Source organism: Triturus cristatus, chromosome 10 (assembly GCF_964204655.1).
Source record: "Triturus cristatus chromosome 10, aTriCri1.1, whole genome shotgun sequence".
Taxonomy (NCBI): domain Eukaryota; kingdom Metazoa; phylum Chordata; class Amphibia; order Caudata; family Salamandridae; genus Triturus; species Triturus cristatus.
Genome location: NC_140593.1, coordinates 293,307,491 through 293,333,456, shown reverse-complemented (window position 1 = coordinate 293,333,456; position 25,966 = coordinate 293,307,491). Strand labels below are relative to the sequence as shown.

The 25,966-nt window shown below is 43.8% G+C and overlaps 1 protein-coding gene across 1 annotated transcript in view; it reads right to left on the bottom strand.

Moving 5' to 3' along the window:
- The window catches only part of ZNF804B (zinc finger protein 804B), a 1,022,517-nt gene that overhangs the window by 50,588 nt on the left and 945,963 nt on the right, over positions 1-25,966 (bottom strand). Inside the window, exon 4 of the mRNA XM_085631205.1 lies at positions 11,851-11,981. Coding sequence (XP_085487331.1) covers positions 11,851-11,981 — 131 coding nt within the window. The remainder of the gene's footprint in view (positions 1-11,850; positions 11,982-25,966) is intronic.

Below are 25,966 nucleotides of genomic sequence, written 5' to 3'. Positions count from 1 at the left end.
GTCTAGTTCAAAAAAGTGTGCAGGCTTGATAGGTTTCCCTGAATGTCAGCTGAGCTAGGGCCGGAAATCCACATACACCCATTTGCAAAAAACTGGTCAGATTTATGTAGAAAAATGTGATTTATCCATTTTGCGTTTTCAGCCATTGCCTGTCGTGGGCACTAGGCCTACCCACATAACTGAGGTAGCATTTTTATTGGAAGACTTAGGGGAATGCTGGGTGGGAAGAGATTTCTGACTTCCTCCAGATTCCAGAACTTTCCATTAAAGAATTATGAGGAAAATGTGGTTTTCTAATTCAAAGTTTGAGGTTTGTCGTACTTTAATCTTTGTTACCGCGTAGGGAACAGGGCCCTACCCCTGTCTATCTTGGTATTAGCAAACCGCAAATGGTAAATGCGGCATGTACGAGTGCTTTATATATCGTTCTAGCTATGAATGCACTGTGTACACGTTATTCTGCTTCACTACGCGGGTTCCATTTTGGAAGCAGTGGCCATCTTGTCATTGCCCTCACATAGGCTATAATGGAGTAAATACGGGCCTCACAGTACATGGGCTTCTCCTCTGACTTCTCTGTGACCTGGGCAGCTGGCTCTGCTGCCCCAGGTCAAACCGGTCTCACGTGCTCCCCTTCCTCCGTCCACCTGTGATTAGCATCAGGGCTTGACCCATCATAAAACCCTTTCATTCTACACAATCCTCCGGCTAATCTCTTTCACACCTGCTTGTTCCTGCTTTATGACTTGTTTCCCAAAACAGGAGATGCTCATGTTTATTGGGGGGTCTATTGACATCCGATGTGGGATCTGAACCTTACTGTGTAAATCATTGTGGGCTGGCCGAACTGGAATGTGGGATGGTCATCATGACTCTGCTTTTTCGTTTGTAATGTATACTTGTAATGGCCATATCATAAACCTAGGAATGTATGCTTGAGGCAAGAAAAAGGGTATTTAAGATGAAGTCCATTCCTATGATTTTCAGCAGTCTCCTGAGAACATACACGCTGTTGTACTTCTAGGATACCTGTAATTGGTCTGCAGCCAATAAATGAATCTTTGACTTCACCCAGAAGACTCTGTGTTTCTGTAGGTCTGGAACAGGGTGAACCCAGAAGTCATAGGGTGTGTGCCCCTGCACCGCTGGGTCTAAAATACCCAGTACTTCAATTTGGCGCCCAACTCGGGACGATTTCAGCGGTACCAGTCCAAGCCAGAGGTTCGTGAGGAGCTTCGTGTGGAAATTCCGGAGGAAGGCCGCCACTTCATCGACCCCTGCATGTCGACGTGGTCCGAAAGTCTTTTCTGCGAGGTTCTCCGCGTCCCGACGGCTACGAAGGACTGCTGCCCTGATTAATCGACCTGTTTTGGACCCTTGACGAGTTTGAGAGAGCGAAACAATTGAGAGAGTCTTCTGGTGACGCCATCGATCAGCAATAATCAGTTAAGTATAAGTGGAGCGTCTCCCATTTGTTTTGGTATCCTTCGGGATCGTTTGAATTGGTAATTTGGAGTTTGCAAACGCCAAAGCCAGAGGACTCGTGTATTCACGAGAATATCGTAATCGATAATCCTTTGAAGTTTGGATCTAGACTAGTGAGCGAAGATGCCTGGTTCTGGACATGCAAGCAGCTGTACAATTTAAAGACAATGAGGAGGAGCAGATGAGTGAGCAATTGCACAGGCAGCGCAAGTTAGGGATTGACAAATGTTACCCAGCTTTACCACATTCTAAGCAGAATGAGTTAGAAGAAAAGGATAAAGATCCCCTGATGTCACATTTGTTGAGTTCGCCACCCCCGTATGCTCAAAATGCCACGGCACCTCCCCAGCTTGTGAATATGCCACCTCCAGTGAATATACTGCAAGCCTTGCCGCAACCGCCAGCTGCTTTGCAGCCGGCTCTTATCCATGTAGCGCAGCCCTCTCAAGGGCCGCCAGTTGTGCTTCCAACTGCCCCCGCACTTCCTGCGACTTTGCCTAATACAGCAGCTGCCTCTTCTGACACTTTTCCTTGCACCACTCCAGTACCTGTTTCTACATCCTCTTTTCTTCCCTCTGTTTTTCCCCCTGTTTTCGCCTCAGCTTCTCCTTCAGCGCGACAGCGCTTAGCTAATGTGGTTACTACGTTAATGTCGCCTCTCTTTGAGTCATCTGGTGCGACTCCTGGTTTACAGCGTAAGCAATTGCGTAGCCAATTGCCTAACCCTGATGAGAAAAAGGTAATAGACAGCATGGCGCGTAGATGGATTGTTTTCCCTTCATTGTATGATGTGGAATCAGTGGTCAACGTTTTCCATCAGTGGGATGCCCCAAAACAGAGATATGTGTTTGAGAAAATGTGCGAAATTCTCTGTGAAGAATTGGAGGATAGTGGTAAAAATCCGAGCCCGCAGGAATTGTGTAGAGTGAGGTTTGATTTTGGAACTGGTATAATTGTGGACCGCGAGGTAGATAAAGCAGTTGCGGTTGTATTGTCCTTCAGGAATGATGATTGTCAACAGTCATTGTTTGAACAAGATGTCCTTGTGGGGAAAAAGGTAAAAGCGCGACAATACCCCATGAGACAAGTTCCCCCGGTATGGAAGGAAGCAGTTGCAGCAGCTGCCGGTATCGCTGCTGTGCCAGCGCATTTCCAGCGTGTTTGGGTGCATGTTCCATGGAAGCGCTCAGAGGTGTTAGCACTTAAGCAGTCCTTACCTGATCCCCGTAAAAACCCAGCAGGTTATTATAAAGAGCTGTCACAGACGGCAGGGTCATGCGTTATGAATCTGGCCGACATAGACATGTTGTTTGGTAATGTTGTTCCACAGCCTCTATGGGGGTCAATTCGTAATGTAGATCACGATGCAGAACTAGGGGATACATGGGCTAACATTATTGCTGCTGATGCTAGACAAACTGGTGGCGCGAAACCAGAACCTTTAGTAGCTGAACTGCCTGGTAGAATCATCACGTATATGAAGACAATTTATTTATTTATTTATTTATTTATGGGTTTGTAACGCGCCGGCATCACACCCGAAGGTGTATCTCCGCGCGGTGCTGTGAAGGAACAGTCAGGGCAGCGCTCCAACTAGAACAGAGTGGTTTTAAGGAGTTTCCTAAAGGCCAGGTGGCTAGGGCAGTCTCTGAGAGAAAGAGGAAGACTGTTCCACAGACGAGGGCCCCTGGTGGAAAGGGAGCGACCCCCCTGTCTGGTCTTGTTGTGTCTAGGAACCTGAAGTAACAGCTGATTGCTGGACCTAAGAATGCGGGAAGGGCGGTGGTATACAAATTTCTCCGCAAGGTGAGGTGGACCGAGGTTGTGAAGACCCTTATGCACCACACAGCAAATCTTGAATTCCACCCTTTTCCGGATGGGAAGCCAATGGAGGGCCTTGAGGAGGGGCAAGGAAGGGGTTCTAGGGGGGGCACTGGTTACCAGGCGGGCCGCAGTGTTTTGAACCACCTGAAGTCTGTTTAGCACTCCTTCGTTGGCTGCTAAGAATAGGCCATTGCAATAGTCCAGGCGGCTCAAAACAAGGGCCTGGACCAAGGTCTTTCTAGAATGGTCTGGTAGAAGGGGGAACACCTTCCGAAGGAGGCTAATAATGTGAAAGCAGGAACCTGCCGTGGTGCTGGCATGATGAGCAAAGGTGAGATCATGATCAAGACGGACCCCCAGGTTTTTCACCACCTGTTTAGGGAGTGGGGCCTGACCCAGACTGGAGGGCCACCAGTCAGGGGTCCACAGGATTTTAGCCCCTCCGAATAGCATGACCTCAGACTTTCCCACATTACACTGGAGAAAGTTCCGGGCCATCCAGCTGGCGATCGCAGTCATGCCGTTGGAGAAAGCTAGTCTTATCTCCGGGGTAAAGCTAATAATAATGCCTGCGATGCGCGTAAATTGGGACAAGCTATCTGCATGTAAGCAGAAGAAAGATGAGACAGTGTCAGACTTCTTTACTAGGTTTGAAGAAACGTTTATTGATCACAGTGGGCAAGATATGAGTACTGAGGGTGGCCAACGGTTGTTTGTGGATAAGTTTGTGCAGAATCTACTCCCTGACCTGTGTAAAAAGTTAAAAGATTCAGAAAGTTCTTGGGCTGTTTCTTCTTCAGCGCAAATACTGGCTACTGCACAGTATTATGAAAATAGAGATAAAGACGAGAAAGATAGAACAGAAAAGAAAACGAAGGAATTAAAGACAAAGGTCCTTTTACAGCAGGCCTATCCGCCACGTGGAGGTCAGAATAATTATAGGCAACCCCAAGGTGTCTATCACCAACCCCAACAGTTTCAGAACAATCAGCAAATGAACGGGTATTATCAACCACGTGTCCCTGTAGGTCCCAACCAATGTTCATACTGCAAAGAGGAAGGTCATTATAAATATAGTTGCCCTAAATTAATGCAGCGGAACGGTAATGCATATGGCGCAAGAGGTAGGGGTGGTCAGCAAGCTCCTAGAGGCAGAGGGCGTGGAAATGCTCCCCAGAACGCGCGTCCTCTGCCGCCTCAAAATACCATCAATAGCTTTGAACAGCAAGCTAACGCGACTAGTAATACGGCCCAGTATTATAATAATGATTATTATGCAGAGGACGGTGATGCAGAAAGTAATGATTACTAGGACAGCCATAGACAGAGAGAGGGAGTTGTTTCAGTGCCAGTGGATCAGAGTGGACCGTATGTTGAGGTAACTACAGCAAATGTAACAGAGCCTTTTCTGCTAGACACTGGTGTTGCAAAGAGTTCAATCATGCATTCAAAACTCCCTAGCGCACCTTTGTCTGGCGATATAAATGTTTCAGTAGGTTTTTCTGGCGCCCCAGTTAGGAACCCGATTTCTAGTCCCATGTCACTTTCTGTTGGACCTTGCGAGCTGAAAGCACCCCTGATCCTAACAACAGGTTGTGGTGAGAATTTGCTGGGATTAGATTTGTTGAAAAGATTGTACGCTACACTGTATTGTTCTCCTTCAGGAGTACAACTTACATTAGGTAGGAAAGTGATTTCCCCAATGTATTTGTCTAAAAATGCAATGCCACCTGAATTATCATCCCTTCCGGATGCCCTTTGGGCTACTGGTCCCAATGATGTGGGCCTCTTGGAGATACCACCATACGTGGTGACTTTAAAGGCTAATGTCAGACTGCCGCGTATTCCCCAGTACAAAATCTCTAATGAAGGCCAGAAAGCATTGTCAGCGACTTGATTAATAAGGGTGTGATTGAAGAGACAAGAGGCAACGTTTGCAATAGTCCGATTTTACCTGTCTTAAAACGAACGGACCCTTCACAGCCACCTGTTTACAGATTTGTGATTGATCTTAGAGAGGTTAATAAGATTGTTGTGCCACAGTTTCCGGTTGTCCCTGATATAACTGCCTTGTTAACAATGATTCCAGCCTCTGCTGCATGGTTTTCAGTGATCGATTTAAAGAATGCTTTCTTTAGCATCCCAATTGCAGAAGAGAGCAGAGACATTTTTGGCTTTAGTCTGGGAGGCCGAAGCTTCCGCTTCAAACGCGCTCCCCAGGGCTACTGTGAGAGTCCATCCATATACAGTCAAGCTTTGAAAGCACAGCTTGATGCACTTGTTTTACCTAGTGGCGCTATCCTGATTCAGTACGTGGATGATTTACTAATTGCCGCGGATACTGAAAAGATTTGTAAAGAAGCCACATTGTCATTGTTGCGCCATTTATCTGCTTTCCATCATAAAGTGTCTCTCTCCAAGCTGCAATATTGTCGACAAGAAGTGACCTACTTAGGTCATCTCTTATCGAAGGAGGGAAGGAAACTGACCCCAGAAAGAATTCAAGCCATTGCACAGTTGAGTGTGCCAAGAACACAGAGAGAAGTACGTGCTTTCTTGGGCATCACTTCATACTGTAGGCATTGGATACCAAGTTTTTCCTTGCTGGCAAAACCTTTGGTAGCCTTAACATGCAAAGATACACCGAATCCTATCCCATGGTCTGAAGAGTGCCAGAAAAGTTTTGTGGAATTGCGCAATGCATTATGTTCAGCACCTGTGTTGGGCACTCCTGACTACAGCAAACCTTTTACATTGTATGTTCACGAGAAAGATGGATGTGCGTTGTCAGTGTTAACACAGCCTTTTGGCGACAGACCGCGCCCATGCGCATATTTTTCATCAACCTTGGACCCTGTAGCGAGGGCATTGCCAAGCTGTCTGAGAGCGACAGCTGCTGCAGCAATGTTTATCCGACAATCTGCTGGTTTGGTAATGGACAACACATTGATTGTTATGGTTCCACACGCTGTAGACACATTATTAAATAGAACCAAGACACAACACTTGACTAGTGCGCGATTATCAGGTTATGAGCTCACACTGTTAGCAAATCACATACACATAAAGAGATGCAATACGCTGAATCCACCTACATTGTTGCCAGTCCCAGCAGACTCAGACGAGATTGAGCAACATGACTGTCTGTTCAGAACAGAAGAAGAGACGAAAGGGAGAGTAGATCTAAAAGATACTCCCCTGACTGAGTGTGATGGCACTTTATGGGTGGATGGTTCGTGTTTCAAGCTCCCTAATGGTGACACGACTGCTGCATATGCTATCACGACTTTACACACGGTCGTGGAAACTGCACGAGTGCCACATAATTCGGCCCAAGCAGCAGAATTATTAATTAATTAATTAATCGCCCTCACAAGAGCATGCGTGTTGTCTGAAGGAATGAGAGTAAATATATACACAGATAGCCAGTACGCCTTTGGCGTGGCTCATAATTTTGGGCGACTGTGGAAGGAGCGTGGGTTCCTGACGTCGCATGGAGCTAAAATTCAGAATGGCAAGTTGGTGAATGATCTCCTTGAGTCACTGACCCTACCGTTGCAAGTTGCGATCATGAAATGCAGTGCGCACAGGAAAGTCACAGATGATGTTGGACGTGGGAATGCGTTTGCTGATGAGACCGCGAAAGAAACAGCACAGAATGTGAAGACTAGAATGTATGTTGCAGGCCCCGCAAGATGGGTTAATGATGTGGGAATGTGTGAGAACACAATAGAGAGTGTGAAGTCGCTTCAGGCTGAAGCCACAGAGAAAGAGTTAAGCAAGTGGAGAGAAAGTATGGGTAAGTTGGATGAGAATGGTTGTTGGATTGATCTGACAGAACATAAGCGATGGTTATTGCCTGATGCATATGTGCTTCCAGTGGTTACTATGGCACATGGAATGGCACATATCAGTACGAAAGGTATATGCAAGTTGTTGGCTCCAGTATGGCAGAATGCTGGGATTCCCAAGTGTGCAGAGAATGTGGTCAAGAATTGCATGGTATGCTTGAAGTACAACCCTGGTAGGGGAACCCCAACTCCAGCTGGTCACTTTGCACCCCCATCATGTCCATTCAAAGTTTTGCAGCTGGACTTTATTCACATGGAAAGATGCAACAACCTGAAATATGTACTGGTGGTTGTTTGTGCTTTCTCAAAATGGATAGAGGCTTATCCTCTGAAAGATAACACTGCCCTATCCACAGCCAAAGCCCTTGTATAGGAATTTTTCCCTAGATTTGGAATGCCAAGAATGGTGTGGTGTGATAATGGAAGTGAGTTTGTGGGTAAAGTGATGAAGAATGTATGTGAAGGGCTAGGGATAAAGCAGAAGTTCCATGCTGCAAATCACCCCCAATCAGCTGGACTAGTAGAACGCTACAATGGAGCCTTAAAGCTCAAGCTGGCCAAAATTCAGGCGAGCACCGGTCTTAAATGGCCTGACGCTCTGCCTTTAGCACTCCTGTCCACCAGAATGACCATACACTCACGAGTGGGACTTAGCCCTTACGAGGTCGTTTTTGGCCGTCCGGCCAACGTATGGGGTGTACCGAGGCCTACGAAGTTTAGTGAGATTGAGCATCCAGTACTACTCGATTACCTGTATGATTTGACTGTTAAACTGCGTGTTTTGCACCAACAGGTACATGATACTCTTCCCCAAGCTTCTGAACCTCCTGGACACCCTATCAACCCTGGCTCGTGGGTCCTGATCCGAAATTTCCAGCGCAAGAGCAACGACGAGCCTCGCTGGATCGGCCCTCACCTTGTGCTCCTGTCGACAAGATCAGCGGTACGAGTAAAAGGGAAGAAACACTGGATCCATGGTACCCACTGCAAAGTAGTCCCCTTGCCTCTGCCATATGACCAGTGGGTCAAGGAGGGTATCGCCGACTTTGAGGCAGACACTGTACCTCGTTTTGTACCATTCAGTGACGCACGCATAAGAGGCACAGTTTCAGACCAAGAGAGTGACAATATTCTGCAGGAAGCTGTGCCACCATCAAATCGACTGGACACCACTGAGTCTGAACTTTTGTTTCAAGACCAAACAGCACCTGGCCGTCTCCGCTATAATTTGAGACCAAAGCCCATGGACAAATAAAGATTTCCTTACTATTTCCTTTTTGACATTTTTGCTCTCCCATCTGAAGGACTTTCTTGATTTTTGTTTTTCGAACCACCATCCGGGTTCTGCCGCAGGGTCGCGGTGCTAAGACTTTGGGGTACAGGCCGAAGACGTTAGGTCAACGGTTCTGGTTGGTCTAGGGCATTTCCCTGGACTGACAGGCGTGCCCCTTAGCAGAAGACACTCATCCGCCGCGAGCGGCCCGAGTAGAGGATGGAGTTTTTTAAGATGGAGAGACCGATTGAGGAAATGAACTTTAACGCAAGGATGTGTAGAATTGTAAAAAGTAAATGTTTTGTATTTTTGTGCCTTTTTACACTGTGTAGCATAATGATGTTCATCGTAGGATTTGTGTTTTTCTCCGCTCAAAAGCCCATTACACCCACTGAACAGCCTATACCTCTTTCTACCGCCTCCTCGCACTCCTTTCACCCTTTGCCTGAACACGAACAGACCAGACGATCGGAGTTCGTAAATAACTCGTTTATCCAGCTCTTGCACCAGCACCAACTAGTAATGAATACGACCAATTGCTGGGTGTGTGGGTTAATGCCACATACCATTAACAAGGGTATTCCCTACCTGGTGCTGCCGTATAGTTACAATGGATCGTCATGGGCATTCCAAACCATGTTTCTCTATGCTCTAGATACGTACTCCCCTCGCCAACCGCGTTCCATCAGACCTATCACCAATAATAAGGCTTTGATAAAAGGAGTTGCCGATATGAGTAGAGATATTGATGCATACTCATCCATTCCCAAAGAAGAGTTGAGACCTTATGTAGGATGGAACGCGACGGGGTATAGTATTAGTCTGGGTGAAAGACAGCGAAAGATCTCATCTCCAATCTGGGTCGTACCCCACATGGGTCGGTTCTGCTTACAGGGTAATGGTCAGAATCCTAGAGCTCAACTGGGAAGAAGTGACTGTACTGAAACGTACACCTTCCCGTCACAGTTTTCCCCTGCATTTTTGGCTGCCAAGGGCACATATTTCATCTGTAATGACCGAGCATATACATGGTTGCCGCCTGATTTCTCGGGCACATGTTATATTGCGAACTTGCTACCGCCAACATTTACTGCTGCCTCTGATTATCACAAGACCAGAGTTGTGAGAGGTGTGATTAGTAAGGAAGACACTGCGGGTCAGGAAGCGGGAGACTTCTTCTTGGGTTTCCTGCCGTTTTGGGGACCTATGGTCAATAGTAGGAACCTGAGACAGCTGACTCGTGTGGTTGAATCCACTGTCAATGTAACGGCTGGTGCCCTTGGTAATCTAACAGCTGAGCTCCAAGCGGATCGCCTTATGACTTTACAGAACCGCATGGTTCTAGACGTTATTCTTGCAGACCGCGGTGGGGTATGCAAGGTCATCCAATCCAGTTGCTGCATTTTCATACCAGATAATGCTCCAACAGTGTATCAAGCCATCTCCAAACTCCATAAAATATCTGAATCCATACACGTGGATAAAGGAGATTGGTCACTGGTGGGGTGGTTCTGGGAAGTGATATCCGCCTGGGGTTGGAAAGTTCTGATGGTCATTGGAATGATCTTAGCCATTCTTTTCCTGTTCTGTCTGTGCATACAGTGTGCTCCTGCGATATGTGGTCTCTGTGCTACCTTATGTATAAGGAAACCTGTATCGAGGGACGAGCTAAGTAATAGGATGATGCTACAGCAACATCTCCATGACTTCGTGAACATTGAACTAGACTCGGATTAAGAGGAGTATAGTGATTGCCTATGTAAGGGCAAAAGGAGGGTCTGTCGTACTTTAATCTTTGTTACCGCGTAGGGAACAGGGCCCTACCCCTGTCTATCTTGGTATTAGCAAACCGCAAATGGTAAATGCGGCATGTACGAGTGCTTTATATATCGTTCTAGCTATGAATGCACTGTGTACACGTTATTCTGCTTCACTACGCGGGTTCCATTTTGGAAGCAGTGGCCATCTTGTCATTGCCCTCACATAGGCTATAATGGAGTAAATACGGGCCTCACAGTACATGGGCTTCTCCTCTGACTTCTCTGTGACCTGGGCAGCTGGCTCTGCTGCCCCAGGTCAAACCGGTCTCACGAGCTCCCCTTCCTCCGTCCACCTGTGATTAGCATCAGGGCTTGACCCATCATAAAACCCTTTCATTCTACACAATCCTCCGGCTAATCTCTTTCACACCTGCTTGTTCCTGCTTTATGACTTGTTTCCCAAAACAGGAGATGCTCATGTTTATTGGGGGGTCTATTGACATCCGATGTGGGATCTGAACCTTACTGTGTAAATCATTGTGGGCTGGCCGAACTGGAATGTGGGATGGTCATCATGACTCTGCTTTTTCGTTTGTAATGTATACTTGTAATGGCCATATCATAAACCTAGGAATGTATGCTTGAGGCAAGAAAAAGGGTATTTAAGATGAAGTCCATTCCTATGATTTTCAGCAGTCTCCTGAGAACATACACGCTGTTGTACTTCTAGGATACCTGTAATTGGTCTGCAGCCAATAAATGAATCTTTGACTTCACCCAGAAGACTCTGTGTTTCTGTAGGTCTGGAACAGGGTGAACCCAGAAGTCATAGGGTGTGTGCCCCTGCACCGCTGGGTCTAAAATACCCAGTACTTCAGGTTCCCAAAGGATTCTGTGCAAAATAACCTAGTAACCCTCATCCTGGATTCCCCTGAAAACATGTACAGGTTTGCTAGAAGTTCCTAGGTGCCTGCTTAGCTAAGGCCAAAAAACCACAGCTACCCACTTTGCAATAAAAGGGTCGGTTTTGAGTGGACAAATGTGATGTATCCATGTTGCATTTAGGGCAGATTCCTGACACGGCCACTAGGCCTACCAACACAAGTGAGGTACTGTTTTCATCTAAAGAGTTGGAGAGGGGAATGCTAGGTGGAAGAAAGTTTGCGGCTGTCTGCAGATTCCAGAACTTTCCATCAAACTGTGGTTTTTTTAGTCAGTGCAAAAATCGGGTTCGTTTTGAGTGGAAAAATGTGATGTACCCATGTTTGATTTTCGGACGTTTCCTGTTGCATGCACTAGGCCTACCCAGACAAGTGGCGAGACCATAATAATAATAATAATAATGAGAACAAGAACCAACATTATGATTGTTTTTATTATTACTGTTATCATTATTGTTATACCATTGACATCCAACTAGATTCTCCTCAATATTTTAATTTTTTTGTGTGGCAGGGAGGTATGTATAGACTTCCAAACTCAACCGAAGAAATAGCAAAACATTTCGATGTCAGAACAACATTGTGGGGAAGGATATGTTATTTGAGTCCCAGAAACAGACCTTCATTAGATAATACCCTTATCATGCAACAGTATAGCCCTGACAGAGATAGGTAAAAGTGGCAGCACTGCACTGGATTATCTATGACATATTTACCATTCTGACTGTTTCCGGAGCTCTGCAAGCTGGTGGAGGCGCTTGAGTGCTTTTTCCTGTTTCCTTTCATCTTTCCATGACTTTGAAGCAACATTTCGAGCAAATTCCCTTTGCTTTAATTCTTTTAATCTCTGTGTAAAGAAAAGAAATTAAGAATATATCATCTAAAAAAGTATACAATAAATATTGACAATTTGAAGGCTTACAAATGAGAGAACGTCTGTAACCTACTCATAAAATATGAATAAAGGATGATAAAGGATAGGGGCTGATGGAGAGGAAAAAATATTTGGTGGTGAAAGGGAAGTGGAGATGAAAGGATTACCCAAATAAAGAAGCATTAAAATAGATATTTGAGCCACATTCACCTCTGAATATAAAACTTCAACTACTCCGGAGCACCTGTTTCACCATATATATTTAATGTATCCAAACATACACTATTCAGCTTTCACATTCTCAGAAATAGATGTGATTTATGGAATAATATTTTGTAAAGACAAAATGAATCAGTAAGGCTTACAGTATTATTTCCCACATTTACAGTGCGAGAGTTACATTGGTCTATGGGAAAATACGCGCTTTCATAATACTGATGCTTCCCCCCCCCTTTATGCCTATTTGAATTATAGAGGTGCTTTGCTGTTTCTTCATCAATGATGTGGATAAACAATTCCAAATTTGTTTCCCCTTACCATTAGCAAATTGTTGGTTATAAATGCAAGGCATAAAACTGTAAAATCCTGAAGTTACCATTCAACCACATGTGAAACATTGTTCTTGAAAATCTCTTCTGGAAGAAATACAGAGCGCAAAAATTACACATGGATTATATTAGGGAAGATTATGGAAAAAAACCTAAACATGTGAACCCCCTATGAGGTACAAAACACTTCACATATAGTAGTAGATAAAATTAATAGTCTTAGACACCTGATTGACAAAACTATTTTGTGCACAGAGGTGAATTTGGTGTGCAACACCTCACTTTCCAACTGCAATCTCCCACAAAAATGATTAAAATGCATGGGAGCATAGCCATGTAAGGGGTCTGTGCACTTTGGAAAGAATTTACACTATCTATGCTGCAGATACTACTTAAGAACATCTAAGAGTTTCTGCATGATCTTCAGGCAGTGTAACTTGTAACTATGGGGAGACAACCACTGCTCTGTGTTTACAAGCCAGGAAGAACTTTGGACGGCAACAAATAACTCTGTATAAACAAAAGTCTTAAGTGACCACACTCTCAGAGTCACTACTGCCACAACATGTTTAGGACAACTGAGAAGGATTCAGATGTATTAGCAATGGGGACATAAACTCCAATTCTCTTATATTAGGTAATTGTCTCTGAGTCAAATACCTTAAGTGAGTCTTAACCTTGAGTGTAGGTTTGTGTGTTAACAATAAATATACATAATTAATGTGTGACAGTAGAATACTGGTACTGATGTCACTGACCATGTCATGAGTGATATAATATGTGAGGTCATAAGCAGTGCATTGTTGGGGCACAAGTTATAATTAGCTCAGCTAACTATAACTAATGAATTTCACTGATTTTGTACTAGTGAAATTCCAGCCTATCTATAATGTCCCTGGAACCTTTGGTTTCTCAGAATTTCTAAGGTTATTTTAATTCTATTTCCTAACAATAACATACTTGTAACCTTTGGATTTTGTAGAGGATTTCTAAGGTTTTGCTGAGAGGTTTTGGTGGGCAAGCCCCCTTTCTACACCACTCTGCAAACACGCCTCCTGGCACACTACTAGTTGGAGGATGAAGTCCCCTTGGCTCTTGAGTCTCTTGAGGGTCCTCGAGGGCCAACTAGGCTTCAGGTTACCTCCAGTAAGATCCACACACCTGGATTGCTGAGAGGTAATCAGAGGCCATGCCCCCTTTTCCCACTACTCTGCAAATGTGCCTCCTGGCATACTGCCGCTTGGGGGCTGAATTCCACTTCATTCCTGAGGCCCTCAGGAGGCAAGGTGACATCATCCCCCCACCAGCATTGTACCAAGAGGTGTGTTTACTGAGTGGTGGAAAAAGGGGGGCTTGGCCTTTGAGGACCTCTCAGCAATCCCACTGTGTGGGGCTTACGAGAGGTAACAGGAGGTCTTATTAGCCCCTAAGGTCTCTCAGCAGCAATGGGGATTTCATCCCCCAACAAGCAGCACGCCAAGAGGTGTGTTTGCATAGTGATGGAGAAAGGGTGCGGGCCTCTGGTGAGTTGCTGGCTTTTTTTTCTTTGATTTTTAGGGAGGGGAACCATGTGCCCCCCAACCTTCCCTGGACTGCATTGGGCCCCAGAGACCCCATCCCCCTGAGGCCTGTCCCATTTAATATTTTATTCCATTGAAACAGAGGGGGCCAAGTGCCCCCCATGGGCCATTTTCAGCCCCAGGGACACCATCCCCTCAGGCCATCCCCCTTTTTTTTTTGTAAAGAAAAAAGGAGGGTGGCAGAACGGCCCTCCTCCCAAGCAGGTTTTGGTTCTAGGGACCCCATCCCCCGTGGCCTCCCACTAGGCTGGGTACCCTGGTGCCAAATATATATATATAAGTTGAATGGTTGGCGAAGTGCGGGCTTACTCAGCATAGATGAGTTCAATTTTTTTTTAAATGAACATCCTGTGATGCCCGTTATATATTTTATACCAAAGCTACATAAAAACACTACAACACCTCCAGGTCGGCCAATAATATAGGCTAAGGGCAGCCTATTGGAAAATTAATCAAAATATATAGACTTCTTTTTACAGGATCATGTCAAGAACTTACCATTGTTTGTACAGGACACCAGTGACTTTTTAAGACATATTAACGATTATGTTTGGCAATCAGAGGATTTACTAATGTGTTTAGATGTAACATCGCTATATGTTGTAAATGAAGATACAGAGTCCATCTGTACATGTAGGTTACTTCTTTATTTAGTAGCTTGGTTCCAGCATAGGTGGTCAGGATAACAGGAGGAGAAAGATGATACAAAGATAGCCCCACTAGGAGCAAGCTCCCAACAGCTCAGCCTGAGTTGACCAACTGACAATCTCACCCAGAGAGGCACTCAGGCTTTCTATGATGTCATGCAACATTCTAACAGAGCAGTACAGTGGAGAATAGCTGACAAGTACTTTACTACACATCCTCTTTCCTTAGGGAACAACAGAAGTAAAAGTAAAGACAAATAAGATACCCCAATAAATCTTTAGCAAGAAGGTGCAACAATGAGGTGCACGTATCCACAGGTGTATTACATGAGGTATCATGAATTCCACTGGCATGAACAGAAATGTGTTAAGATATTAAACATTAAAATCGCAAACAACATTACTACACGCCCCATCCCCCTCCCTTAGGGAAAACACAGCAGCTTAGATAAAAACACTGCAACAAAGAAGGGCGGTCACCCACACAACCTCCCCATACTCGGGTACACCACAGGGTAGACACCCTGTTAAACAAAAGTGGGTGTAAAACACAGACCCTTGGGAGAAAACAACATCCCCAACAAAGAGATACAATTGTGGCTAGATACACTCTAGAGAACAAGAAGAGTGCCACCACAACAACAAATATACTCCAGAGTGGAAACACTCTGTAAAGAAACACGAGGTCCCTTGGTAGAAGGCATGCTGACACCTAAAGAGGTCTAAACACTAACGAAAAAACTTCCCACTCAAAGTTGTACAAGCGTGAAACCCTTGGCCACGAATTCCACGCAGGTAGACTTCGACTGGAGCATGGTGTCCACATGAAAAGAAGACCCAAGATAACATTAGGAACCAACCAAAAACTTCACCAAGGAACACGACAGGGTACTAACCCATGAAAACAAAACAACCTCCCCTAGATAGGGTACACCATAGGGTACACGCACCCAAGAAAACTGAAAACAAAAATAGAGGCGTTGATTAGCCCCACAACCTCCCCAAAGAGATGGGTACACTACGAGTTAAACACTTTACAAAACCACACGACTTTCCCTAGATAGGGTACACCACAGGGTAGACACCCTGGAAAACGACAACACCTTCCCCTAAATAGAGTACACCACAGTGTAAAAACTCTGGAATGTAACACAACCACCCCTAAGTAGGGTACACCACATGGTAACAACCTTGTAAAACTGAAAACTAGACTAGAGGCATTGCCTACCCCCACAACCTTCCCAAAAAAATGGGTACACTCTATGTACAGAGACTACGAAATTAAAGGCATTGACTACCCCCACAACCTCTCCAAAGAAATGGGTACACTCTATGTATGAAAACTAATAAATTAAAGGCATTGACTACACCCACAACCTCCCCCCCCAAAAATGGGTACACTCTATGTACGGCAACTAAAGGAGTAGACACACCCACAACCTCCCCACAGAAAGAGTACATGCTGCGTTAACCTAAAAGAGAAACTGAGTGCCATTAAAACCTCCACCCACCAATGCATATTTCACACTATTGTCTGCGCAGTGCCCAAAAACAGGAGCGCCAGGATAGACTATAACAGCTGCGGGTCCATGCATTGTCTGTCCAGCTGTCCGCACAACCACCATAACTCCAAAAATGTTCCTTGCTCTTGCTTTGACAGGCAACTGGACTTTGTGAAGAGCATAGTGGACAGCAGCAAGACCGAACACCTCAGGAAATAAAGACATCGCTAGGCTTGACAAACACTTCTCACCTCAGGTCTTCTGAGCTCCGTGGCTCTACCCCCTTGAATCAACGTGAGAACCCCAAAGCGTGTGAATCGCTGTGTGCATGCTGACCACAAGCACCAAGATTCACAACAAAATGTACGCAGTTCGCGAACTCCAGTAATCCCACAACCGTAATGCAAAGTCCTGGATGTGGTGAAAGGCGGAGAACAAGACGTCGTCTTAGGAACAGCATAAACAAAGATGGCCACCACGTAAATGACGTGCACACGTAGGAGCGTATACGAAACGCTCGGCGTAAGACACACCCGCAGAGTTCTCACCGTGTCGCAGTGCCGGAGGATTCTCACCCCGAAGAGTTCCGTTAAGAAGATTCTATGATGTCATCAGAGGGGAGAAAGACACCGACAGCAACGCAGCTCCTCCCGCAGCAACTGTCACTCCAACGCCGGTCACTACAGGAAGCAGATCCTGGAACCACGGTGAGTAGGGCGAAAGACTTTGGGCTAGATATTGACTCCTCGAGTTTGGCTTAGCCTCGCACCTCACATCCACAAACGTCCGCTGGCTAAAACGTGCATATCAGGGGAGCTCGAGACCAAGGTAGGCAGAGAGCTGAGTTCCTTTGTGCCGGTGTTCATCAACATCCCTTGTGATGAGACCGGAAAGCCAGAAAATGGAAACAGTGGAGACCGATGTGGAGGTGGAGGAGTGAAGATGCTCCGCTCTTGTGGTAGAAGCGCCGTGTAACTTGGATATCTTACGAGGGTTGTAGAATGACCAGTCTTTGAAGAATACACTGTTTGAGCACACTGCGAGGCCCTGTTGGAAGCCAATTGTAGCTCTGGATAAATCGGTGGTTCAGTGCTGTGCCTGTTGTGCCTCATAGAGAGTAGCTGAAGTCTTTCAGATGACAGCAGGGTCTTTAGTGAACTTTAGTAAACAACGCCCAGGTTGCAGGCTGTCCAGGTGGTACAGGACACTGGTGGGGCTGGCCAGGGCGTAACATCTGAATTTCAATTGACGTCTTGAAAATTATTAAAGTCTTTAGTTCCTCCTGCTATAGTTCCTTGGTTCCTCAGTAGTCTTAACTCCTTAATGCACGTGTCAGTTCTTCAGATCGTCGCCAAAATTGTTGTAAATGAAGATACAGAGTCCATCTGTACATGTAGGTTACTTCTTTATTTAGTAGCTTGGTTCCAGCATAGGTGGTCAGGATAACAGGAGGAGAAAGATGATACAAAGATAGGCCCACCAGGAGCAAGCTCCCAACAGCTCAGCCTGAGTTGACCAACTGACAATCTCACCCAGAGAGGCACTCAGGCATTCTATGATGTCATGCAACATTCTAACAGAGCAGTACAGTGTAGTATAGCTGACAAGTACTTTACTACACTATACATAAGCATATATCATAAAGATGGAGTACGGGCAGTGGAGCACTACCTGAATTCAAGACCAATATGATTTGCCCAACATAACAAAATGCTAATAACAATGATTATGTACTGTCTGAACAATAATATTTTCTCTTTCAGAACCAAATCCTACAACAAACTAGAGGTGTAGCTATAGGGGTATGTTTATCCCCTAGCTACTCCTGCCTCCATATGGGATGGTGGGAGGAGTTAGTTCTGAATAAACAGCTCAAACAAATTGTAGACAACCATATAAGATTATGGCTACGCTATATAGATGACTTGTTTGTGATATGGCTTGGAACAAAAGAAACAGCAGAAGAGTTTGTCCAAAATATTAATCAAAATGAGCCAAGTCTCCATTTACAGCTACTATAAGCGACTGCTCAGTATACTTCCTTGATTTGGAAGTATACATAGAAAACAGAGAATTGAAACCCGCCTATATCGTAAACCAACAGCGGACAATAGTCTTCTACATGCCACTAGTCATCATCAGCATTTGATACGTAGTATTCCATATGGAGAAATGCTGAGGTGTACAATACACCATACACCATTTTCACAGCATTGCATCAAGATATCTAAATTCATGACATGTGGTGTACGTGTTGGGTTGCCCTTGTGGACTGCAGTATGTGGACAGTACTAAACTACAGGCCCAAAAACGTATACTGCAGGACATGAGGGCAATTACCAACAGTGACCCAACATACCCGGTGGCACGACATTTTAAAGAGAAACATGATAACAAATTGGACTTATTAACATACTTTTGAATTTACTGTATTCCAATGTCCAGACGAGGAGGTAACCGAGAGGCTAAACTCCGTCTCTTGGAGACTAAATATATATTAGAGTTAGATAAAAAGACTCCAAATGGACATAACTCCAGTGAAGACTTTCATACTTGCTTATAAATAAATCAAAGTGGGCAGTATGATATAAAATATATAGATATATATATTCACTTAAAAAACCATAGGTTTCACACAGGTTATAGTTAGGTGGATATTTCACTCGTAAAAAACCAATGAAATTCCCCCGTTATAGTTAGTTCAGATAACTATAACTCGCACGCCCGCAATCCACTGCTCCTGACGTCACATATTACATCACTCATGACATGGTCAGTGGCATCACTCATGACATCACTGATGACATCATCCTTGTGATAGAGTGGTGGTTGCGCGAGTTATAGTTATCTGAACTAACTATAACGGGGGAATTTCATTGGTTTTTTACGAGTGAAATATCCACCTAACTATAACCTGTGTAAAACCTATGGTTTTTTAAGTGAATTTGCAAGGTTTTTTAAATGCTAATTCCAAACTATAACGTGTGTGAAACCTATGGTTTTTTAAGTGAATTTGTACGTTTTTTTAAATGCTAAGTTATGTATTTATAAATTTATTTTTTTTCAAGGTTTTTCACCGTGCGTGCACCGTGCGCGCACCCCGCTATTTTTTTCGAAAAAAATAAAAAATGCTTTTTTTCCCCTTGGGGGTCCGTCTGTGACCCCCTGACAAATGCTAGGGGGTCAGGAACTCTCTTCCCTGCCCCCTTTTCATGTTTTCCACCTTTTTTCCCCCTTTCCTTTTCAGTGCGAGAGACAAAATGGCGGCCGACACTTCCTGATTTCGACCGATTCCAATGTTTACCGACATCTAACAACCAATCAGAATTTCGCTCGCGCACGGCACCGTGCGCGCACGTGCGCGCACAGTGCGCGCACGTATAGATATTTATATGCTTTTAAACGTTATTTTCTCAGGAAATACTGAACAGATTGACACCAGACCTGCAAAAGGCACTTCCCGTTTTGAGACCCCCCTTTTTTCTCGGCCCCCACTTGACGAATCACCCCGAGACTTTCAGGGTAGGAGCTGAGTGGAGCGCCCCATTTGTTTTGAAAATTTCGCGAGGATTCGTCAACCGGCGCCAAAGTTATTCAAACTAGAATTTGGAGATTTCCTATGGAAACACGATCCTAACTATAACTATCTACTGGCGACCGCCAGTAGATTATATATATATATATATATATATATATATATATATATATATATGTATATTCCACGAAACCTTTTTTCAATTGGATTCTGATGCAACACGAATCCGAAAGCATGAACGGACGCCTCTTGCTTGGTGCAATTTTGTTTTATTGACGCGTTTCGGTCCCCCAAATATATATATATATATGATAACTAATATATAGAAAATATTTTTCAAGCTTTTTTCGCCGCCATGACATTAGGTCATGGACACAGTAAAGGAAACATTTTAACAGCACACGTTTTTTATAAATATTATAATTTATTGGTAGCACTATTTATTTATTTTTAGCACTTGCACTTTATTTTAGGACGTTCAACAGATAGAGAAATGCAAATACTTGGTGTAAGCAGAAATTAGTATCAATGTTCACATCTTTAACAAAAAATGTTAAAGAAATTTGTAAAACAATGTATAATACAATAGAGTCAATATGCAGGTCTATTTGAGTGAAAACAATGAGGGATGGTTAGTCAAACATTCTTAAGTTGACGGTTTGATAAAAATAAGAGGACCAACTGAGCAATGAAAGGCAAAGAAATAATAACACAACCAGTGAAAAGCTTGAAAGGATATTAATCCCAAAATTAGGATGTAATGCTAGTTGAGGAGTTATATGCCGTTTTTGCACACAATATGTATGTATACAGTTAATTGAGGCCAATAGTTGCGAGGTCTGCTTAATATGTTGTATATACGAAATATAATTGCTTTTTAAGAAAGATTTTTAGCATAATGAAATTGGTATTTTATCTAAATTATTCGATCAAATTATTTTAATTTTATTATTTAAATCAATTTTTAAATAAGTTAAATTCTTTTTTATGGCAGTATGTTGCACATTGACAATGCGAAATTGCACTCAAAATATGTTGTTTATGTCTATGAAAGTACGGCATCACGTGTGGTTACACTGTCACTTTAAAAACAGCATGGTAACTCCTTAGCGCGTTATGTGAACAAGGCCGAGAGGACGAAACGCGTCATGATGGACAAGGTGGCTGAATAAAATTAAAATTGCAGCACGAAGTTGTGGTCTCAACATCCGTTTTTCCCAGAGGATGGGAAGTGCAAGGAGCGGCGCTGTGCGATATATAGAGATATATATATATATATATATATATATATCATCATCACATATTACATCACTCATGACATGGTCAGTGACCTCACTGATGACATAATTGGTGACATCTTAAATGACACCACTGATTACATCATTACACATTACACACTTGCTACACCTCAACACACGGCCAAGTTCACACCTGACCAAGCCTTCTGCAATGTGATGGCCAATTGGTTTCAAAACAAAGTACAAGGGATCTATTTGGCCAATATTATGCCAGATAGTAACCCTTTAAATATAAACATATGGGCAGCAAGAGGCAGACTTGCACGCTTTAGGACACTTACTGTGGAGGAGGTCCATGACCTCCTGATATCCATCAAATCCGGTTCACCAAATGATCCATGCCCCAGCAGTTCTTCATTTGGTCCCCAAGGTCATCAGTAGACAGCTTACCCCTCTCTTAAACCAAGTCCTTGAAACGGGTAAATATCCCGATGCATGGAAAAAGGCCTTCATAAGGCCAATTCTTAAAAAGCCAGCCTTGGACCCACTAGAACCAAAAAACTATCGGCAAATCTCCCGATTATCGCTACCAGCAAAAATTCTGGAAAGAGCTATAAACAAGGAGTTAATTCACTACCTAGAAGATAACCTTCTGTTAGACCGCACACAACATGGCTTTAGGCCTTGTCATTCAACAGAAACAGCGTTGGTGCTGGCCACAGAGGGGATTCGGAGGATAGTGGTCGGAGGTGGCAGAGCAATTTTGGTCTTATTAGATCTCTCGGCGGCGTTTGACACCGTAAAGCATAAGGTGTTGGTGCAGCGGCTGAGAGAGATAGGAGTGGTGGAAACTGCACTAAATCTCCTCTCCTCCTTCTTAGAAACCAGAGAACAAAATATACATTGGGAGAATACACAGTGTGGAACTTTCCAACTCCCCATGTGGTGTTCCGCAAGGATCTGCTTTGTCACCAACCCTCTTCAACATATATGTGTCCTCATTGGCCAACTTAGTCAGGAAACATTGGTTCTCACTGATAATGTACGCCGATGACTCACAGATTACCATCTCATTTGCCAAATCTTCAGATACTGTAGCCATTGGCTTTTTTCATGCATGTTTGAAAGATATCATGTGCTGGATGAGCTCAAATTTTTTTTAAAATAAATACGGATAAAACCGCGGTCCTAGAATTCGGTAAAGGACCACCGTTATGGAACACCAACTGGTGACCCACAGAGGCGGGAGTTTGTCCTACCCCTGTTACTAAACTAAAAAATTTAGGGGTGACCCTAGATGAACAGCTTAATCTATCCGCCCATGTCAACCAACTAACTTCCTCCTGCTTTTTCCTCCTAAAAACATTGAGGAAAATATTCCCGTTCATTGCACCTGAACTTCAAAAGACAGTTGTACTTGCACTGTTTTTATCTAAATTGGATTACTGCAACGCTCTCTTATGGGAATTGATAAAGCATAGGAGAGGAAGCTACAATCACTGCAAATGCGGCGGCTAGACTACTCATGAATATTCCCAAGGGTCGCCCCACCTCAGAGGCCATTAGAGCACTACATTGGCTCCCTGTACATCAAAGAGCCAATTTAAAGCTCTCTGCTTAGTGCATAAGGCCCTCCATGGAGGCATTTCTGGGGAGGTGCGGAAACTTTTTACTAGGTATCTTCCAGTAAGAACTCTTAGATCCTCTATGGAGGGCCTTGTTTGTGTTCCAAAAATACGCACGGTAAGATGGGGGGGCCGCACACTGTCCTTTTGTGCAGCAAAACTTTGGAAGCAGATGCCATCTACTCTGCGCTGCCAATCAAATCAGATGAGGTTTAGGAAAGAATTAAAAACTTGGCTATTTGCCAATAACTAAAACACCCAAAGTCAGGTGCCCCAATTACCCATGTATCACAGTTCGCACCAAGATGCCACGGCATTCGCAGCGCTTTATAAATAACAATTCAAATCAAATAGCGAGTGTTTCGCAAACGTTTCTGAAAGTTACAGATATATACAAAGCTACTGCATACGTTAAGTTACTAATATTTTTGTACTAATGAGTGAAAATGTTTCTGTTACATGCCATCTCAGTTGCACTGTGACTGTATCAGACTGGGGGTGTGTGTATGAGTGGCTGTATATGTATATATGTATATATTATATATATATATTCACAGAAAAAAACATAGGTTTCAGGCACGTTATAGTTAGGAATTAGCATTTAAAAAACCTCAGAAATTCACTGAAAAAACCATAGGTTTCAGGGGTGTTATAGTTAGCTGGACTTTTCACTTGTACAAAACCATTGAAATTCCCCCGTTATAGTTAGTTCAGCTAACTATAACTCGCGCGCCCGCAATGCACTGCTGATGACGTCACATATTACATCACTCATGACATGGTCAGTGACATCACTCATGACATCACTGATGACATCTCAAATGACATCACTGATGACATCATCCTTGTGATAGAGTGGCAGACCTCCTCTCACCCTAATATAACCTTTGATACACACATTCAATAAATGAGACTAAACTTACTCAAAACAATGGACACCAATACCAGTTACCCAATCATACATGTATCTCACTCATCAATGTACTCATACACCTATACATCCTGTTTACACAATGCCACTCATGCATAGAGTTACTCACACACATAGTCACTCATGCTAATAAAGAACCAAACATACATTTACTTGCATATACGTTATACACACACCACCACACTTACTTCTACGGAAACTTACACATACTAGTCTTTAAACAATCACTTATAGAAACACATACTTATTCATACAGGAACTCTTTCAATCTCTCACTCTCACATATACTCACTTATATACACCAATAGTCACATATACTAGTTTAAAACATATGTAGTTACTCATATAGACACTATTGAGACAGTCATTCACTCACTAACACACCCATACACACACTCATCCACCCATACAGTCCTGCACACATGCTGTCTTCAACACATACAAACAGTGAGTCACTCATTCATGCACCTATGCACTACGTAATACCCCCCACCGAACCATGCAGACACTCAGACTGATACTCAAAAAACCAACTAATAACATATATAGACACCCATGTAGCTACTCACCAACCCATGCAGCCACTTATACACAAAGTGAGAGACTAATACAGATATTTACATATTTAAACATTACTCACTAAGCCATGTATTCACTATGATACACTTAATCAGTCAGTTACACAATCAATTTTTCAAAAACAAATCATCCATTTAGACACTTATATACCCATTTATTCTTCCATCGACCTTGAGATACATATATAAAACATATTTAATTTTCAGAAAAACACACATTCACTGGATGATGTCATCAGTGATGTCATTTGAGATGTCATCAGTGATGTCATGAGTGATGTCACTGACCATGTCATGAGTGATGTAATATGTGACGTCATCAGCAGTGCATTGCGGGCGCGCGAGTTATAGTTAGCTGAACTAACTATAACGGGGGAATTTCAATGGTTTTGTACAAGTGAAAAGTCCAGCTAACTATAACACCCCTGAAACCTAGGTTTTTTCAGTGAATTTCTATATATATATATATATTCACTTAAAAAACCATAGGTTTCACACATGTTATAGTTAGCTGGGCATTTCCCTCGTAAAAAAACAATGAAATTCCCCCGTTATAGTTAGTGCAGGCAACTGTAACTCACGTGACCGCAATCCTCTGCTGATGACGTCAGATATTACATCACTGTATTTAGACACTTATTTACCCATGTCTTCTTCCATTCATCTTTAGCTATACATATATTACATTTTTTTTCAGAAAGACACATATGTCATCAGTGATGTAATATCTGACGTCATCAGCAGAGGATTGCGGTCGCGTGAGTTATAGTTGTGTGCACTAACTATAACGGGGGAATTTCATTGGTTTTTTTTTTACGAGGGAAAGGCCCAGCTAACTATAACATGTGTGAAACCAATGGTTTTTTAAGTGAATTTGCAAGGTTTTTTAAATGCTAATTCCTAACTATAACTTGTGTGAAACCTATGGTTTTTTCAGTGAATTTGTACTCCGCACGTGCGCACGCGCACCGTGCACGCGCGGTGGGCACGTGGTGCGCTGTGCGCACCGTGCGCCCACTTTACGCAGTTCGTGCCGTGCGCGCACGGAGCGCTTCTCGCACTGTGCGCGCGCGGTGGGCACACGGTGCGCTGCGCGCACCGCCCGGCCACTTTACAAAGTTCATGCCATGCGCGCACGGAGCGCTTCGCCCCCAAGGGCCAAATACATTTTTTTTTTTCCGATAAATCGCAGAGTGCTCGCACGCTGCGCGAACTTCGTAGAATTTTTTCCGTTTGGGTGGTGCACGCAGGGTGCGCGCACTCGGTGATTTTTCGAAAAATCGAAAAAATAAATAAATTGTTTTTTGGTCCTTGGGGGTCCTTCTGGGACCCCCAGACCATGGCTAGGGGGTCAGGAACTGTCCACCCTGCCCCCTTTTCACGTTCTCCACATTTGTTTTTCACCCCCTCAGAGTGCGAGAGACAAAATGGCGGCCAACACTTCCTGGTTTCGACCGATTCGAATGTTAACTAAGATCTAACAACCAATCAGAATTGCGCTCGCGCACGGCAAGGTACAGATATATATATTGATTTAAATGCTATTTTCTCTGGAAATACTGAACAGATTTACACCAAACCTGCAAAAGGCACTTCATGGACCTTATGGCTACCTCTCTGCCAAATTTCACGTAATTCTGTTCAGCCGTTCGGGCTGTAGCTGCGACTAAAGTCCCTATGGAAAAATCCATGGGGAAAACGTGTTTTGGGACCCCCCCTTTTTCTCGGCCCCCGCTTGACGAATCACCCTGAGACTTTCAGGGTAGGAGCGGAG